This window comes from Scatophagus argus, chromosome 15 (assembly GCF_020382885.2).
Source record: "Scatophagus argus isolate fScaArg1 chromosome 15, fScaArg1.pri, whole genome shotgun sequence".
NCBI lineage: Eukaryota > Metazoa > Chordata > Actinopteri > Scatophagidae > Scatophagus > Scatophagus argus.
In genome coordinates, this window is record NC_058507.1 from 8,212,490 (window position 1) to 8,230,902 (window position 18,413).

Sequence of the window (18,413 nt, forward strand, 5' to 3'; positions counted from 1 at the left end):
ATAGATTAGCTCCACCTGCATCAACTACAATATTACAATGCTTCTCAGGTACTTCTAAAATCTGATTACTTCATCTTTAGCAGTATATGTGTGTATTCTGTCCCTATTGTCTACCTCACTCCTTTTCTTTTCCGGTGTAAGTGCAGGTTATATGACTACTACTTAAATCATAATGACCATGACTTGTATCAACATGTTAAATCATAATTACATTGAGTATCGCTTTGGTAAGTTTTGCTTCACTTGTTGTGTTTACGGTTTGCTGTTACCCTCTGAAGTAGCCTATGTATATTGCGCCAACAGCACCCCCTGATGATGTGTGTTTGTAAAGACAGGTGAGAGGTTACAAGTTGAGAGGTCGTGTTAGCAAAACGGCAAGCTGGCTATAAGTTACTTTTGCTGGAGTCGTTGTAAGTAAACACATTCAAAGAACGCGAAGTTGTCCCGGAACCGTGGTTGGCTCGACTAATATCTCGCGAAAGACAAACCAACTACGGACTAGTTTCAACAGGCGTCAGCCTTCAGGATTAATAACGTAATTGTTGACAAGCTTTGCTAGTTAGCTATCGTTAGCAAGCTGCTAGTTGGCTTGCTCAGCTGCTATGTCGCAACCAAGTGTTTGGACTTATTGGAGCTAACACAATTAGCTCAACTAAGACAAACTTTAATTCTGGAGGAAAACACAAAAGGTGGGTATGCTGTCATTCCACAGTATTTTGTTACTTATTATTATATGCAGTTAATGCATTAGCCAGCCACTCCTAGCATTAGCTGTTCATATCAGCGTAGTAATGAGTGGCACATTAGCTCAAAGATAACCTGCACGGGTAGTCAAAAATTGCTCTTGACAGCAGGTAATGTTAATGTTAATGTGACTGCTCATTAGCCAGTCAGCTAAACATGACAAATGTACAGACAGCACGATTTCTTATTTTTTAACGGTGAGTTGTTATTGAGTAATGCTACGTTTTAGAGTTGTCCCGCTTCGGTAAAAATTGTGGACACTAAAGACCTCAGACTGTCAAAACCGTGAGCAAACGTTATCATTACAATACCTCTTCTGTTAGCCAGTCTGTTTGACTCTACATCATCTCTTATCATTTCTCTGTAAGCTATCACTTACTTGCATACAAGACAAGGGTTAAGTAGTAATTTACGAAACAGCAAGCTAACCGAAGGTTGTGGTTAAAGTTGTATCAAACCAGGATATAGTAAAGCTCGTTTACTTCCTCTTTGTGTAACGATTTAGCTTGAAGTTAAACGTTGGCGAGCCCATGTTGTTTTTCTGGTTAAAGTCCTTGCTCACTTCCTCACTCTTTGCCCCATTTGGGGGTAATGGAAAATGTGTGCACGTTGGTACATTAGCAGCTTACTGGTCTTGATAAGATTGCATCAGTGTGGCGTCGTTAAGTCCGTGCCTCCTAATAGTAATCACATGAATTTAATCACATGAAATACCCAGCCTTTGCAGTAATCCATATCGTAGATTGGGAAGGTCCGTGAATCATCCATTGACGTGCATCTGTTAAGCATCCACGGGATTATTGTACAGCTTCCTTAGTTAATGAACCTAAATCAGTTCAGACACAGATTTCAAGACTGTCAAAAGTATGTGTCAAATAATCAAAATGTACACGTGACCTGATCAAATGCCAAAGTTTTGTTTACACTGGGTCATTGTGGGTCATCATCAGAGTTGATATTGGCAGAAGCTAGATTGTCATTGTTACCCTGTCTGTGTGTCCATCAGTTATGTATGCCCAGCACACATAATCCCTAATACCTGCTTGCAGTGTTGCCTGGAAGAGGTTCGACACTAAAGGACATTGTCATCGCGAAATTACTCCATCCAGAAAGCCAGATTTTCTTCTATGACCAACTTGATGATAACATTATCTCACTCTGTTAGCCCTCAAAACTTTATCTAGTTATCTACAGAGGTTGTTAAGTTTTTCCAGCTTACTATGACCTCTAGTTCTTCAGGTTAAAGAAAGAATGTGTCCCATACCATGTTATTGTTTTTTATCCCTTTTCCCCAATGCTGTTTCCTTTCCCACCCATATACGTAGTAAAAGAGCCTGGTTGCTGTTGACATAGCTAATGCTTGCCGATTCAGTGATTATGAGGTGGTCAAGCCATATTAAATATTGACTAATGGTTATTTTTTTTCATGTCTTCATTGTTTAATTTTTTTCCATTCAGTTTGTTCATTCGTCAAAAAATATCCAAAAGTTGGGTAATGATTTCTGTGAAACTTAGCAAATATTGTCAGTCTTGACTTCCAAACTTTGTACTTAAGTTTGCAAGGTCAAGAAATAAAATAAATGTAAAAAATGTGATAGAGACACTGTTCTTGGTTATCGCAACAAGTTTTTCTGTTCTGGAGGAAGTTTGTTCTCTCCAGTGGCCCTCTAGATTGTGAAATAGACCTGCAAATTAACCTATTTTCAATTAATTTTACTGCATTTTCTGTTTCATTCTTTGATCATTCCCCACCTTTCTCCCTCTGTCTGTCTTTTATACACACACACACACACACCGCTTAATCTCATTGTTTAGCCCAGACATGCTTGACCTCTTCACTGTGCTTTACTCTGTTGGGATGTCTGGTCATGGATTAAAGTAAGGAATGCAAAATGATTGCCAGAGAAGCCAGACTTGGGCAATGAGGAGTATGCTGTGCATTACATGTGGCGGTGTGTTTGGGGAAGTGCTCTCAGAATCATTACTATGGTGATTAAATAAATATTAAACCATCCCAAATGGATGGGTCTAAGTCAAACTCACAAGTGATACTTGCTTTGGAGTATGGAAACAAAAGTGTTTCCGTGGATGCCTTATATAAATAGTGTTATGTCCCAGGTGTGCAGGCCAAGCAGAAGAAAAACATGTTTATTTAACCCTTTAATGTCCATAATTCCATTCACTTATCACATCTCTGGTTCCAGGTGTGTCAAGTCTTTTTGCTGTATGTATGAATAGGCTTGTATGATTGTTCCAGCAGCCGCCCAAGGGTTGTGTTTTTTGTTTTTTTGTGGGGCACAGCCTAATTGTGGCAATTGTGCTGAGCAAGCCTGTTTTTCTCACCTCTGTCATGCCTCACATTTTCCATCGTTATAACCAGTAACCCTTAAACCCTTATTGCCGACATAATTATGCACGCAATCACCCTTGCATCTTTTAAATGCACCTTAAACCACTGTGGTCGCTGCAGTGAGACTTGCTGCGTCATGGTGCCACAGAAGATGTCAACAAGGGGAGGGTGATGGGAGTATTGGAGGCAGGTAGTGTGAACTGAAGGCTTGTGCAATCATAGCAGTAATTGAGGTGGAAAGGTGATAACTACAGTTCATATAAGAGAAGAAAACACCTGCCGCAGGCTGAAATCCTCTCTGTAGCATCAGCTCAGACTCCCTGCCTCAGCAAGGTCAGGGCCTAATCAAATTTAGACTCGCTGTATGTCCCTTTTTAACCTTTATCTCGTGGGGCTTGCTAGTAATTGACTTTTTCCTGTGCTATGCTTACAGATATTGAAACGTCTTTGTTTAGGTTGTTTTAATAAACCTTGCATGTTTTTCAGAACATGCATGCTGTTTGTCAGCAGTGTTTTTTAGATTTATATAAGCACATAAACTATGTAAAAGGGCATTACATTGAATCATTTGACATTTAAGTGAAGTGCTTAAGGGCAGTTTGTCTTTGTCTTTAGTGTTATTAATCTGTGAGCCCCAGATTTTGTTTGGTTTTGATTTGTCTATATGGAAACAAATTTTTCTATTTTTGCACTTCAGTTGACCTTGTCTGGAGGCTATTTGGAACATTTTTGGAGACCCTGCACACTGTGGCCAGGTGTTTTTCTGGTAACTGAGACCTCTTCTCCTGTTCAAGCACAGAGTCCCAAGAGGAAGTCAAATGCATGCAAAATAAATGAAAAAACACATGTGTGGATTTTCAAGAGGGACATGTTCCACGAGTGTAACATTGTCATTGGAAGCTGAAGTGGTCACCACTGATGTCATTGAAATGAGAAGGGATCCCCTCTGGCATGTCCAGATGAGCCCCTTTAAACTTATCATATATGTCATGGACAATTGAAGGTCCTGCAACTTGGTTTTGAATTACAGAAGGATTACAGGCTCAGTTCACTTCCGTCAGTGATCTAATGACTATAAGGTATTTCTGGTCTGTCGCAGCTACAGTTGCAAACATGCGTAGCCAGTATTCGCTCGACTTAAATGGTTTCCATTTATGTTCATCCAGATCATTGGCGTGTGTAGTTATTATGTATATGCTTATTTCAGACCAGTCACATCATGAGCTATTTGCTAAATTACCTAATAATGCTTCCGCCACTGTGACTGATAATCGGTGCCCATGCTTGCGAATAATCATAAGAAATCAGAAAGACTTTATTGCCATTGTAAGTGAAGAGGTTTCACATTACTAGGAATTTGTCTTGGTGATTGGTGCATACATAGAACGTAACAAGTAACATATAAATGAAGAATAAAATAAAATAAGGCAACACAAAATAAAATAAGATAAGTAAAATAAAATAAAATAATAATAAATAAATAAAATAAATATGTTTCTGTGTATGTTAAGAGTAAGGGTAATTATCAAATCACGGATTTTCAGTTTAATAGTACCTTGATTAACATGTAAATTTTTTTTGTTGCATTCCTAATATTGGTACTATCTGATAACTATCTCTGTCACAGAACTGGATCTTTAGTTGGCGACACAGTTTCTATGTGAAGCTGTATTTTTTATTTAATCACAACTAATCAAAACAGCTACTTGGATCACAAAATTTCATTGTAAGGGAGAATACCCTGTTTTTGATGGTAGGTGTTTAGAGACTATCAATATTCTTTTTCAATTGCTTCAATTATTATTGAGCCACATGGATGAAATCCTCTGTCCCAGCAAATACAATTTTATATTCTTTTTTTCTCCTCTTCAGTATACTTGATGCATTATTCTATACTGTTCTGCTTTTAATCTGCAGTATTATCTGCAATGGCCTAATAAATGCACGTGTAGTAAACGCTCTACAGCACAGCAGACTTTGCATGAGTATTGTCTCTTATGGTAAACATTGTCATATCGCCTACTTCTAGCCATTGGTGGATTTTCTAATAATGTTTAACAATTATTGACAAGATTTTAGTGCTCAAGATGATACGGCTGTGATATTTTGCCCCCTTTTTTTGTTTTAAGAACATCAGAAAATGTTAGCGCTACTGTACAAGCAGGACATCTCCTGAGTAATTTGGAAGCCACACTTGATTTAATGATTGTACACCCATAATTTGTTAGCCACAGTCAGAAAGGTTCCCCTATTTACATTCCACACTCGGAATGTCTGCCCTGGATTTTCCACTGTTTGTGGGAAAATATGTCAGAGGAGCAGCAGAGCTGCAGTCTTTGCTATTGATGAGAATGTCGATAATCCTGTTTGCTTCATGTTACCGAGATGCTCCACTTGGATTTCCATTGTGGACAGGAATAAATTCCATAAATGTCATCTTTTTTTTGTTTTTTTTAATATTCCCTTTCTTAATACAACTTCAGTTTGTGTTGACTGCGTAGGACCATTTTTTTATTGTTGATTTATATTCCAGCTAGTCTAATCCCTCTTGTTCATCTCTCCACAGATGGCTGTGTCGGTGCGGGGCCTGTACTTTGTGGTGACCCTGTTTTTGGGTAGTTTCTTTGGAAGTGTCTTTATGCTGGGTCCAGTTCTGCCCCTCATGCTGGTGTCTCCTGCTTGGTACCGCTGGATCACTGATCGCATTGTCGCTACCTGGCTCACCCTGCCTGTGGTGTGTAAACCAGCTTAGCCTTTACTTAGCCTACTTCTGAGCGTACCAGATGGTTTTAAGTTACCTGAGTTTGACAAAGTCACAACCTACGTCATCTCAGCCTTATTTATGCCTCCCTAATAAGATTATATTTTTGTCAGTATACTTACTTTATTCAGATTACTCTTGAGAACAGTTATGCAAATCTTGTTTACAGTGACCACATGAAAGGACAGTATTACTAATTTGTTTTCCTATCGTTCTTCTCTCTCTTAAATGTATCTTTCCATCTTTTCTTTTCCGAGTCCCTCCTATCTCCCTCTACAACCTTTTTAAATGATTATTCTTGTCTCTCTTTGGTCCTCCACCTTTCCATTTTGCTTTCTCTTTCTCTCTCGCTGCCACTTTCCAATCTTCCATTCTTTTTTTTTTTGTATTTTTTTTTATCTCCCTCCATCTCGGCATCTCTCCCCTCTGTAGTCCTTGCTGGAGCTGGTATTTGGGGTGAAGGTGGTGATAACAGGTGATGGCTTCATTCCGGGGGAGAGAAGTGTGATCATAATGAACCACCGTACCCGTCTAGACTGGATGTTCCTGTGGTGTTGTCTGCTCCGGTACAGCTATCTTCGTTTGGAAAAAATCTGCCTTAAGGCTGCCCTGAAGGCAGTGCCTGGCTTTGGTGGGTATGCAGTTGTTGCCCTTTCCTGTATACACACACACACACACACACACACACACACACAGACTTGCACGCCTCTGCATAACATAATATATGTTTTAGTAAGTATGATGTAATGTTAACGTTTCAACAGTTGAATCTAACTATGAAAGAGGAAGAGGAAAAATTCGTGAGAGGTGTTGATTTAAATTTATGATCGTTTTGGAGGGTGCAGTTTGTGGTTCTCCAAAACTGTATTGTAATAAACATAGAAATCTTTCTTTTATTAAGCCTAATCTCACTGATAGAAATGAGGTGAACAAAATAATCCAAACACCTGTTGGTATAATGCATTACAGTTCAACAGCACTGCAGACCACTGCCTAAAGACTTTTTATGTATTGTCTAGGCTGGGCAATGCAGGTGGCCTGCTTCATCTTTATTCAGCGTCGATGGATGGAGGACAAGACGCACATGGAGAACATGCTGGACTACTTCTGTGACATCAGAGAGCCCCTGCAGCTGCTGCTGTTCCCTGAGGGCACAGATCTCACTGGTGAGAATAGACAATGCATCATCTCCATCCATTCATGGGACAAAGTGCCCACGTTCCAGTCACTATTCTCTGAATGTGTTACACACCCACCAGTTTCCAGAGCTTAGTGTGACACCTGTCTTACACCTTTGCACTGGTACTGTTATGCAAACACGATTTCCAAGTGATAAGGCATAACCAGATCCATTGACACACACCCCACACAGTAATTTCTGTAAGAATGCTCTGATCTTTCAATCCAAGCACCAGCAACATCAGTGTCTAAAGCCCTTTCAGATCACCATTAAGCCAGTCAAATTCCACAGAACCTTTACTGGGGGAAGCTTAACTTCTCTTTACATACCATGATGTCATGTGGGGTCCAGTGCAGTTGCATCATAATTGGTAAGCTAGATTTAGGGATTTGAAGATTGTTTCACTTTTGGTGTTATGTTTGTACCTGCAAGTGCTCGTACGTGTGCATTTAAGCCTCTTAAAGCTCACAGCTTAATTTGACACAAAAACAAGGGGATCTATACAGTATATTCTGATGTCTTCTGAAGTTATTTATTCCCCTAATGCTTATTCTGACACAAATATAGTCCTCTATCTACTGAATCACATCCAGGGTGTGTTCATGCCCCTCTAAAATTTTCCATGACCTCTTTCAAAGCTTGTAGAGCTTGTGCAAATTTAATGAAAGAATGTATAAGAATAACAAGTCTCAGCAGAAGCCTGCTCAACAAAGGACTGTCCATAGTATTATTGTCCTTGTCGGCCACAACCACTTGTTACGTAATAGGAATAATGAGTCATGATATAGTTTACATGTTCCTGCAACAAGTTCCTGAGGAATGTTTGCTTAATAAACACTCATCTTCCCTGTGTTTATGTGCTCCTGTTTTTTCACAAATGCTGTAGTGTTTGTCACTTGTGGATGTATTTCATGAATGTGGTCACATCTTGCAGCCAGTATTATTATTGTTTTATTATTGTTTACTCAGTTTCTGCACATTTAGTGTTTGATTTTCTTTTTCCATTTTCACAGTAGAAGCCAGATTGTATGGCTACTCTGCAGACCAATAGCTGTTTGACAAAGTCAAAATGAATCCAAATACATATACTTACACTTAAGCCTTGTTAAGAGTCATTAAAATTGGATTTAAATCTAAAATTTCTAATAATTGTAGTTCGATCAACATGTACAATGCACCTTTCAGTTCTGCCTTTAAATAAGGAAACAAATGTGAGTCTCTCTTTCTCTACGTGCAGTTAAAAATAACGATGCACATAGTTTATATACACGTAGTTCATCACTGGTATTTGGTGGTTGCAGTTGCCAGAGGTTCATCGTGTGTCTCTGTCTTTTGCAGAAAATACGAGAGCAAAGAGTGATGCGTTTGCTGTACAGAACAGTCTGCCAAAATTGGAGTATGTGCTGCATCCCCGAACCACTGGATTCACCTTCATTGTTGACAGACTGCGAAAAGGTCAGGTGTGATCCACATCAAGTGTTTGTGAAATCATGAAATGTATACAATAATATGACAGCGATGCACTCATAGTAGAAAATGTTATTGGTAGTTGACAGTTTCACATAAGACGTTTGATGCGTGTGTTTATTTGGCCACAGAGAAAACAAGTGGAACTCAAAGTCTGTCGTCATGATGGAAATATTTTATCAGTAAGACCACAGGAAAATGACATGTTATCATGACTAAGTTAATCCACTGATGCTGTTTGCAAAAGAGGGATCATACCTGTTATTTTTCAGTCTCAGACGTATGCTTCATCCTACTGCCAGCCATTACAACACCCCTGAGATTCTCATCTTTCCCTATGAGCTAATTCTGGCAGTCCTCCAGAGTTCTTAAATACCACCTCTGGCCTTGCTGCCACATCCCCCACCCGTCCTGGATGCTGAGCATGGCAGTAACTTGCCAAGCAGGTGTTGCGAATCAATGTGATGTCACCAGACTTAGCTAATTCTCCTCTCTCTCCCTCTCTCTGCACTGCTGATGGACATGCTGTGCATGTTGTTCTTTGTCCAAGTCCACTGTGCCCCTCTCAGCTCTATTTTTACTGTGGTAGAGCTGAGCTGTGCAGGAGCAGGCACTGCCAGGTGTCATCCTGTCCACTTGATATTTAATTTAGCTCAGTCTGTGTTTTCTTAGAACATTGGAGATCAGTGATAATAGTGTAGAGCTCATGGTAGTTTTGAAGGCAGACGGGATGAAGCTGTAAGCTCCTGGATAATTAGAGGCACAGGGTTTTGAAGGGTGCGTAACACAGTTTCAATAACCAGTGTGGGTATGAAAAGGGCATCCCATTAAAATCACCCTGCAGTGTCATGTCTGTAAGTGTGTAGTTTTGGTTATATTAGACAAAAACATGAGAAAATTTTGTTCCTTTCATAATTTTAAATTGTTTCTCTTCTCATAGGAGACAATCTGGATGCCGTCCATGATATTACAGTGGCGTACCCGAAGAATATCCCTCAAACAGAACGACACCTCATTCTGGGCCTTTTCCCTCGCGAGATCCACTTCCACGTCCGCCGATATCCAGTGGCCTCACTGCCCACCTCGTCCTCTGATCTGGAGTCTTGGTGTCGAGAGCGCTGGGCTGAGAAGGAAGTCCGTCTGCGTGACTTCTACACAGGCCAGCCCCGGGCCTTTGACAGGGACGGTGTTGCGCGTGTGCCACCTTGTAAGACAGAGCTACGAGTGGCTCTGATCAAAGCTGCCTCACTGTTGTACTGGAGCAGCTTCATTGCTCTGTGCTTCACTGGCCTGTGGCTGTGGGCTCCATTCAGGCTCTACTTCCTGGTCGTGGTTGGAGTCTATATGGCCCAGCAGAAGCTGATTGGAGGGCTGGAGCTGCTGGAGTTGTCCTGCCATCGATACTGGAAGTCCATGGCTGCTGATGTGAGGGAGAAGAATAAGGTGCTGGATGGGAAGATGCAGTGAGGATAGAAGACAGAGTTGGCTGGACAATTACATGTTTCAGCCTGTGCTCAGCAAGGACACTGAGGACTCAGTTGTCTTAGCCAGTTCAGTCCAGAGGGCTAGAGGATCCCTTTGAGGGACCTGATGCTTGATGCCTTATAAAGGGAGTAATGAGTTCACCTCCTGATGGTGTGCATGGCTTCAGTGGAGAGCTTACCTTTCTGTTGAAGAAGAAAAAGATGAATGTTATGTACATCTGTCTGTGTTAGATTCGAGAAATTCATCGCACATAATATGTCACATGCCCTTTTTATGTCTCTCCCTGTATAATCGCTGTTATTCAGCTTGCTGCCGGTGCATTCTATCAGTTTATGTTGTTAGTGTTTACTATGGTTGTTTGTTCAGAGTCTCATTGTGGTCATGTGTCATGAGTCAATGTTGTTTGGTATTTGTTATACAGTTGCCATGTCTTTCAAAGTAGTTTTATTGTATGTGTTGCCCTTGCTTTTATATTGCTGTCATAAGTTATGGAGCAGAGCCATAGTACAGGCCACCTGTACATATGATGACTTGACTCAAACCATTATTCAAATCAGCACTGTAGTTAGCTGGATTAGACCGATGGGACTAGTTAAATGAATCAGTTTCCATTAGTGGTCTCTAGTCTAGCAAGGAAAGAAAAGGATTAATGTCACTCAAAGACAATTATTAAGGAATATACAGGTATATGTGTACCATTGTTTACCTTTTATTGGGTAATTATGTTTTTATACAAATTGGGGAATGAACTTTTTCCATTTAGTCTTTAGAGGTGACTTCTGTGATGGTGTTTATTGCTGCACAGAACTTAAAACATAAAATGCTGATCTGCTTGTTTCCTCAAATAGCTTTTGCACATAAAAGCCAAAGGTGTGGAAAGCAGACGTGATTTTAAAAAGTAACTGAACAGAATGTAGTCTGTCTTGTCAGGAAAGGAAAGCTTTGCTCACCACTGGCAAGGTTACCAGTTGCTGTCATCAACTTATCAAGATAAAGGATCTAAGATCTTATGTACTGATAAGCGTAGAAGCAGATGAGCTTTGTGTCCTTTCTGGGAATGAAGGGATGCCTTGTAGAGGTGGGTGGTGCTGGAGTGGAAGAATGTCCTGTTGGGACAACATTACCCCTCAATGTGCAGGGTGGCACAGAGGACCAGACTTGGAGTGGAAAACTGGCCCTGAACTCAACCTAATCCAAAAAAGCCCTGTAATGCCCACCTCTGCCTGTGTCCCTCTCTAGAGGACTGGCATTGATGCGCCAGCTAAACTCAATTAGCAAATGACAGCTGAGAAAGCGACTCCAATTGTGCCAAAAAAGGACAGAAATTGAAACAAGATTGGAGTGGCACATCAACCACGCTTTTAGCCACTGACTTTCCTTGCCACTCACTACCATTTGAAACCCTGTTAGTTCTGGGAGTCAGGAAATATTTCTTTGTGTAAAGCTGTGCAGTGTGTGTGATCTAGCTGACCACTTCAAACCAGTTTTGTGAAGATGTCTTAAGCATCTTTTGTGTTCATATGAATCTGAAGCTCCTGTAGTTTAACGTGTAAAGGGGCTGTTTCCAGTCACTGTGACCTAGCTGTGTTAACAAATTTATCATCAGCCTGTATTAGTTTACCAAACATGGTACTATATCAGTTTCCTCAGCTCCTCTGAACCAGCTAGAATCTCCACCTCTTACTCTTTCACTTGTGCTGTTTTCTGTTGCCCATTTTACAATCACTTTTTGATGCTGGACCTCTTTAAAGTCACTGTCCTCAGGTAAACTCAGTGGACACTGTTTAGAGTCAGAAAAGAGGGTATATATCTAAATAAATATATTATATCAACTCACTCGCATCTCCAGTTGTCTTTTTGAGTTTAATGGCAAACTTGGTGACTACTTACTCAATTCTGATTCTGCCTGTAAACTCAATTGATTGACTTTGTTAAATAATGAAGTAGCTCATTAGAATGATTGTAACACCAGTTTAAAATGATAGACATGACTGACATAGTCTGGCATTTAATCTAGAATTAACTATTACAATCTCTACGCTGCAAAAAGAAAAGACAACACTCAAGACCTTGAATGCTTATGTTATACAATACCAGGACCACAGTTTGCCCTGACAAGACAAGCACGCACATATTCCAGTCTACCACAGTCAACCAGAAAGGTCAGGAGCTTTGAAGGTGAAGTGCAGTCGCCATAGTAACTAATGTTGACTCCCTTGTCTCCTAGCAACGGGATGTAGAGTGATGTCAATGGAAAGCATGCTATTTTCTCCTGCTGACAGAATGATGTCACTCCTTTGTGTGCGTAAGGGGAGAACTTTCTTTCTATATCCTATGTCTCTGTTCTCCAGAGGGGATATAGCGGGGGTGTGATGCTCACATCCCATGGAACCAAAGACAGACAAAAGGCGAGGATCGGCCAAAATAGTTGTCTGGGGATGATGAATCATGGTCCAATTAAGGGTGCAATTATGCTTGTGGTACTTTTTTTTATGTCCCTCCTCCCTCCCAAATCATTCTCTTGTCTGAATATAACTTCAGATTCACTGTGATATGTTTGACAGCGGGTGGAAGGGAGATGGATGATGCACAAAGACATCCTGTATGAGGCACAGGAGAGCATTGTTTGTCTAGTGCATCTATTTTCCTTTTAATTGGATCTGGTCCTAAAAGACTAGTTGAATGGGTGTAAAGGATCCTTTAAAAACTCATGAGAGCTTTTCAGGGAATCTTAATGTCCTAAGTCCTGCCTGAGAACACCATGGAAGTTAAGAGCGGTAGAAAAATGTCTCTCTCACACGTCAAGAACATGTCAAATGTAGATTTGTGCCATGTCTATCCAATTGCATACAGACTAATAGGATCAGCAAGGCAATGTAATTATCCTTATCTGGCCCAATGACTTTTTCAATAAAGAAAGCAGATAATCCTGAGGTTACACAGGGACAATGTCAGACTGCTATGAATTATAAAGAAGGCCAGCGAGCTCTGTGGAGATGGAGCCTCCTTTTTGCCTCTAGTCATGTCCAGCATTTAAACGACTCTAGTTATGGTCATGAAAACATCAGTCCTCTTGATCCATTAATGCTCAAGATCCCTCAAAAAATGAAAGAAAAAGAAAGGAAAGGCAACTGCAGTGGACGCAAAAATAGTCACGACCAGGCCAGCTTGTCTGTTCAACAGCCTTTAATTAATATTTGTGCGAGCTAAGTTTAGTGCTGTGTGCTCAGTGTAGGTCGCCTCCAGGAGTGGCTGCAGTAAAGCAGAACTGTTGTCAATTCCGCCACTGTGACACAGACACACTAACAAAGAAGCCTTCCAACAGGATTCGAGCTATAAATAAGTCAGCACTGCAATATTGGTGGGTGGATTAGGAGTGAATCGTCACTGCCTATTTATAAGCCCACTGCAGTCAAAAGCTCCTCACCGTGGGTGATTCACACAGAGTACGGGATAAGAAGATTGAAATGGAATTTATAGCCTAGACGTAGTATATATCTGTCATGAATGTTTGCTTTTCTCCTCAACAATACGTTCAACCTTTGTCCAAACTGGACAAACTACACACACTACAGTAGATTTAATTCATGTTTCTGCTCCGCAGTAATATCTCTGACATGTATGTCCACACCTCAGTGAAGCCCAGCAGATCATGCCAAGCAGGCTAACGTCAGAGACAAGGGACTCAGCATCACGCATCTGAAGGGAAAACATCATCCGATATCGTCCTGTCTCTCAGTATCCTGCTGCCACCTAGAGGACTAAAGATTTTGTATTGCTTGCAAGCGGCCTCCCCTCCAGATCCCTTTGTGACAATATTCAGAGGTTGTGAATACATGTCTGCTTTTTTGTTAATATATCTCGAGTCAAATTTAAGCCAAAACATCTTGAGGAAGCAGGGCAAAAAGAGGAAAAATTGTAATTTGGCAGTAGATAAGTCATCCTATCCTCTCTGCTATATATGTTTTTCAAGCAGCATTCCCATTGATCAAACACATGCTGCTTATAATTCTCTGACTCTGATACACTGGTAAAAAAAAAATAGAACATAAAGAAAGCACAGCCAAGACAAAGACATTTAACCCAGAAAGACTACATGTTTATTTAGAAATCACATCAGAGAAAACCTTGCTATTGCCATACATGAAAGCATTTTTTCCAAACCTCCAATCAAGAAAATATATAATAAGATAAATGTATCAGTAAATAAAATAACAATCATATAGAATAAAGCAAATAAAAGCAATTGCCCAACAATAAAATGACAAACATGAACAACAAAATGATAGCATTGCTCTTTCACAGCCATTAACTTTATGCTGCTCTGACTTGGGGGTATGGGTGTCCTGTGTGTCTTGTAGAAGTCATTTATGTTTAATTTAGCTTATATTTTTGTAGAAATGACAACTGTCACCTTCTGGCAAGACCTTGTAAAGTGAGGAAAAAAAACCAAAAAACATTAACTACGCCAGTATGGTATTGCCTGCAGGCTTGCACACTTTGAAATGGTGCATTGTTACACCAGGGCCCTGATGCCATATTATAACTCACTCCAAAAATTAACACTGAATGTCATGGAGATTGGGATTTACTTATATATATATATATATATTTTTTTTTTTTTCTCTATTTTTGACATTTCTGTTGAAATCTTCACAGGACACCGACAGTATAAAATGGGGGCTCTGGCACAGTCAGAGGATAAAAGCTCAACTTTAACTTTAAAGACTGATACTCCATTAAAGCCTCTTTGGCTTTGTGTTGTAAGAAACAAGTCATCTTGTGACCAAATATGCCCTAAGGCTCAGATTATAAAAAGAGGATGGGTCACTATCCCGAAAGTAGGAGACGACATTTGCAGTCAGGTGTGTTTAAATAAATGCAGTCAAACTCAAGCTTGATTTAAACATATTTTCAGTGCTTTGTTTCCAACACTGTAATGTGTTAACTGGTGGGAGAATGTCTGCCGTTGGTTATTTTTCCAGAAGATGTTGGTAAACTTGTCTCCCATCGTGGGCTACTTTCGCTTGCATGAACCATCCCCTCAATAATCCTGTCATAAAGCCAGCAGGCAGCCAGAGAATGTCTCCATCATGTCTCCAACACATTCTTCCTCCGTCATACTGAGACACATGGCTGAAAGGTACATGCTCCTCATCAGTCACCGAAGTGACACGTTGTGCTTCACACGGCACGTCGCACAGGCACAGAATCCATGCCAACAGAGTGAGAGTGGCAGAACTGATTTAAAATGTAGGAACAGCATGTGGTTGTATACTGTACAGGAGATCACTTTCACACAACTAACAGCAATAATGGGACACTTAAGCCACTTTGTGCATAATTCAAGAATGTGCCAATCAAAATAAATCCACATAATGTAAGCCAGATCTAAATAAAACTCCTATCATCGTCAAACACAACAACAAATTTTAAATATGACATCAATCTGTGCAGTATTTATGGTATCATTTGAAAGAGAACATAGATTTTAAACACTATTATAACATACCATTACACTACCGGCTAATAAAAGGAAACTGATATATAAATAACAACTATCATGGTCTTAATTGCATTCAGCGCTCACCAGAGACAAATACATTGAGACAAAGTTGACAATACAGAAGCACTCTTGAAAGCAATATGCAAAGTGACACCTCCATTAGGTCAATGAACACTGCCTTGTAGAGTGGGTTGGCTGCTTTGCCCATGTCAGGAAGATTAACCTGCTCAGCTCTACTGCTTCCATTTATCTGAATAAACAAAACAACCAGGTGATGTTTTATTTTTTTTGAGTGACCATGTCTATCATCATGCAGGTGTTTAATTACCATGTGAAAAAGTGGAGCATGCCTTGTTCACAGATGGTGAAAATTCTGTGTGACGGAGCACAAACACTGACATAACTGAAGTTACAACTCCCTATCTGTCCCCGGCTGTTTTGGGGTGGTGCCCTGTGACACGCAAGTTAGGATGTATTTTTGGGGAAGCCTATTCAGCAGGAACAGGGTCAGCAAACCAATCTTCTAATCAGCAGAGGTCTAAGGTCATAGGCCAGAGACAGGAAAGGGATGTGGAGGGGGTGAAGCCAAAACTTCACTGACCACTAATTCTGCAGGTGGTGGTGTGCAGCGCAGAGGCGAGGGGATAAAGGAGAGGGAGAGGAATTAATTCAGTGTCAGGGGCTCATGAGTTGTCTGAGGGGACATGCTCCTCAAAGCCCTCACTCTCCCTAACCAGCGCCCTCTCCAGGATGACACGTCCCTCCTTGTACCGCTGACTGTCCTCAGTAGCAAACTCATAGATCCAACCCAGCTTGCTGTTGCAGTTCTTGCAGCTGACATCCCTCACCATGTGTCTTCCAGTAAGCATCACCCTGTCCTGTACCTCACTATACTGGAGATTCACCACCTGTGGGGTTGAAACAGGCATGCACACATATTATAAAACAGACAGCTTGATACTGAATATATGTGCCTTGTTTGCTTTAGGAGGAAATGTCACAGCTAGTCATGTTGCTATTGTCTCTGTACCTTGTTGAAGAGGAAAGCTCTTCCTGTGGCCCCTGTGAAACGTGTTGAGATAAGCTCAGACCTATTGGTCAAGATCGTGTCACAGTTGGCGCAGGAAAAGAGGCGGGTTCCGCCAATGTGGTCCAAGAAGATGCGTCCCATTGTCAGATCTCTGGGAATGACCGAACTAAGGCTAGAACATGAGACAGAAAGAAGGGCAAACTACTTATTATCAGACAGGCACAAAAAAATCTGACTGTAAACAGCATATAGGCTTTAAATAACCACACTTACATAAGTTATTTTGGTTTCTGTTGGGACATCTCTTTAATGTCGCAACTCATCCTCAAGCTCTCATTTCTCTCTCGCCTTTTTTCTTACTCTACCTTGGTTTCCAACAAAGCAGGGAGGCCTTTGTTTGTGCTTTGTGAGGACAAACAGAGACACATTGCTCCTGAACAAAAATAAACATCATACACAAATGAACTGCATCTGGTAATCTGTCATCTCGTGTCTTAACAGTTTGTCCAGTGAGCATGCTGATGGGGTATGAAGAAGGCGATTTGGTTCAGTAATCGTGCTACAGATTTGACCAAATCAATATGAAATGTGCATTGGATTGGTCAGTGGATTAGCTAAAACAGACATTGTGGACTGGTAATTTTTATTTCTGATTTTTTTTCTAGAATTTAAATTTAAACATTTTTCCCAATTATTATCCAAAAGAAATGTCTGAAAATAAAATAGCCATGTCATACAAAATAACCTGCACTTTGAAATAAACTTATATTATCCATGTCACTTAGTTGAAAAACATCCCTTTGGTAAATACCAAACTAGAGAATAATATTTCAGTCTACACTGTTCAAGGTGTAAATTTAACTTCAGTAACACGTCTGAGGTTAGTCTTCATGGTGCTGTCTTTGGGTTCAGTAATGGTGCTGATGAATTTCACTGTTCTTTTTGTTAACATATGTCATCATGACTTTATGCCTTTTTTTTACTATGTCACGTGATAAAATGCTGCACTGCACATGTAAATTAAATGACAAGAATTGGTCTTCTTTAATAAGAAACTATATTTTGAAATCTTCTTCTAACCCCCCCAATGCCGCAGTATCTCCCTGCTGAGCTTTTACTGCTTTCAAGTACTTTTTGTTCCTGTCTGCTCGTCATGAAGCCTGTTGACTGCAGATGGCCGCCGAGCTTTAAATGGTGCTGAAAATAAAATCCATTATGAAACATAACAATTTAACCTCGCTTCAAAAATAGTACATTTGCTTCACAATCTGTACAGCAAACAAAACCCTGTGATTTTAAACCCTCGGTTTAAATGAGGAAAAACTCCCCTCTAAAAGACCCTTCTTCAGCAGTGGAGGAAAGAAAAGAAACCCCAGGAAGCGCAGCAGAGAAGGGACCCCACTCCCCAAACGAAAGGACCCGCAAAAGACGTCGAGTGAATATTCACAACAAAAAAATCGTCGTATATGAAATTATATTGACACAATGACGATTGCAAAATAATAAGTGAAGATAAATACTTTTGAATAACTGACACAATGGGGCACATTTGCTGGTTTTCGTTGCGCCTTTGGACATTTTTGGCCAAGTGGTGTCGAACTGATCAATCAACTAAAACAGAAGCTAACGTTGGGTTAGCCGTCCAGCTAACAGCGACAACGACAACAAGACAGGAACAAGTGGAACAACAACAACACGTATACTTCTGTTTGAATCGAAACTACGACTTCCTACCTTTTCAGTATTTTTCAGTGGCACAAAATGTCCCCACTCTCGATGGTGTCACTGATAGTTTTGGTATAATTTTAGATGTACATCTGTTGTTTGTGCCGTCGTCGTCGTGGCTTTGTTGTTCTTTTTCAGCTGTTCCTGTCTGCGTTGAGCTTCAAG

The 18,413-nt window shown here is 40.4% G+C and overlaps 2 protein-coding genes across 4 annotated transcripts; one reads left to right on the top strand and one right to left on the bottom strand.

The window, feature by feature from the left end:
* Nucleotides 1–324: 324 nt before the first annotated feature.
* On the top strand, nucleotides 325–11,811 carry lclat1 (lysocardiolipin acyltransferase 1). Its single transcript, XM_046413385.1, has 6 exons — nucleotides 325–689; nucleotides 5,661–5,828; nucleotides 6,288–6,486; nucleotides 6,875–7,021; nucleotides 8,374–8,490; nucleotides 9,443–11,811. The coding sequence occupies exons 2-6, from the start codon at nucleotides 5,661–5,663 to the stop codon at nucleotides 9,967–9,969; spliced, it is 1,158 nt and encodes a 385-aa protein (XP_046269341.1). The 5' UTR covers nucleotides 325–689; the 3' UTR covers nucleotides 9,970–11,811.
* A 2,253-nt stretch (nucleotides 11,812–14,064) lies between these two features.
* Nucleotides 14,065–18,410, bottom strand: LOC124072170 (protein yippee-like 5). 3 transcript variants are annotated; one of them, XM_046413387.1, is made up of 3 exons: nucleotides 18,258–18,410; nucleotides 16,524–16,695; nucleotides 14,065–16,401 (listed from the first exon to the last, which is right to left on the bottom strand). In XM_046413387.1, the coding sequence occupies exons 2-3, from the start codon at nucleotides 16,662–16,664 to the stop codon at nucleotides 16,177–16,179; spliced, it is 366 nt and encodes a 121-aa protein (XP_046269343.1). In that variant the 5' UTR covers nucleotides 16,665–16,695; nucleotides 18,258–18,410; the 3' UTR covers nucleotides 14,065–16,176. The 3 variants fall into 3 exon arrangements, with proteins under 3 accessions (XP_046269343.1, XP_046269344.1, XP_046269345.1); XM_046413388.1 differs by having other exon boundaries at nucleotides 16,524–16,697; nucleotides 18,270–18,401; XM_046413389.1 differs by having other exon boundaries at nucleotides 16,524–16,724; nucleotides 18,258–18,395.
* Nucleotides 18,411–18,413: the final 3 nt, after the last annotated feature.

Bases quoted from the DNA above. Each gene is read 5' to 3' on its own strand.
- LOC124072170 (XM_046413387.1), bottom strand. From the start codon at position 16,664: ATGGGACGCATCTTCTTGGACCACATTGGCGGAACCCGCCTCTTTTCC. The intron at 16,402-16,523 runs GTACAGAGACAA...TCAACCCCACAG, and splicing joins GAGCTTTCCTCTTCAACAAG to GTGGTGAATCTCCAGTATAG.
- lclat1 (XM_046413385.1), top strand. From the start codon at position 5,661: ATGGCTGTGTCGGTGCGGGGCCTGTACTTTGTGGTGACCCTGTTTTTG. The intron at 6,487-6,874 runs GTGGGTATGCAG...TGTATTGTCTAG, and splicing joins GAAGGCAGTGCCTGGCTTTG to GCTGGGCAATGCAGGTGGCC. The intron at 8,491-9,442 runs GTCAGGTGTGAT...CTCTTCTCATAG, and splicing joins TGTTGACAGACTGCGAAAAG to GAGACAATCTGGATGCCGTC.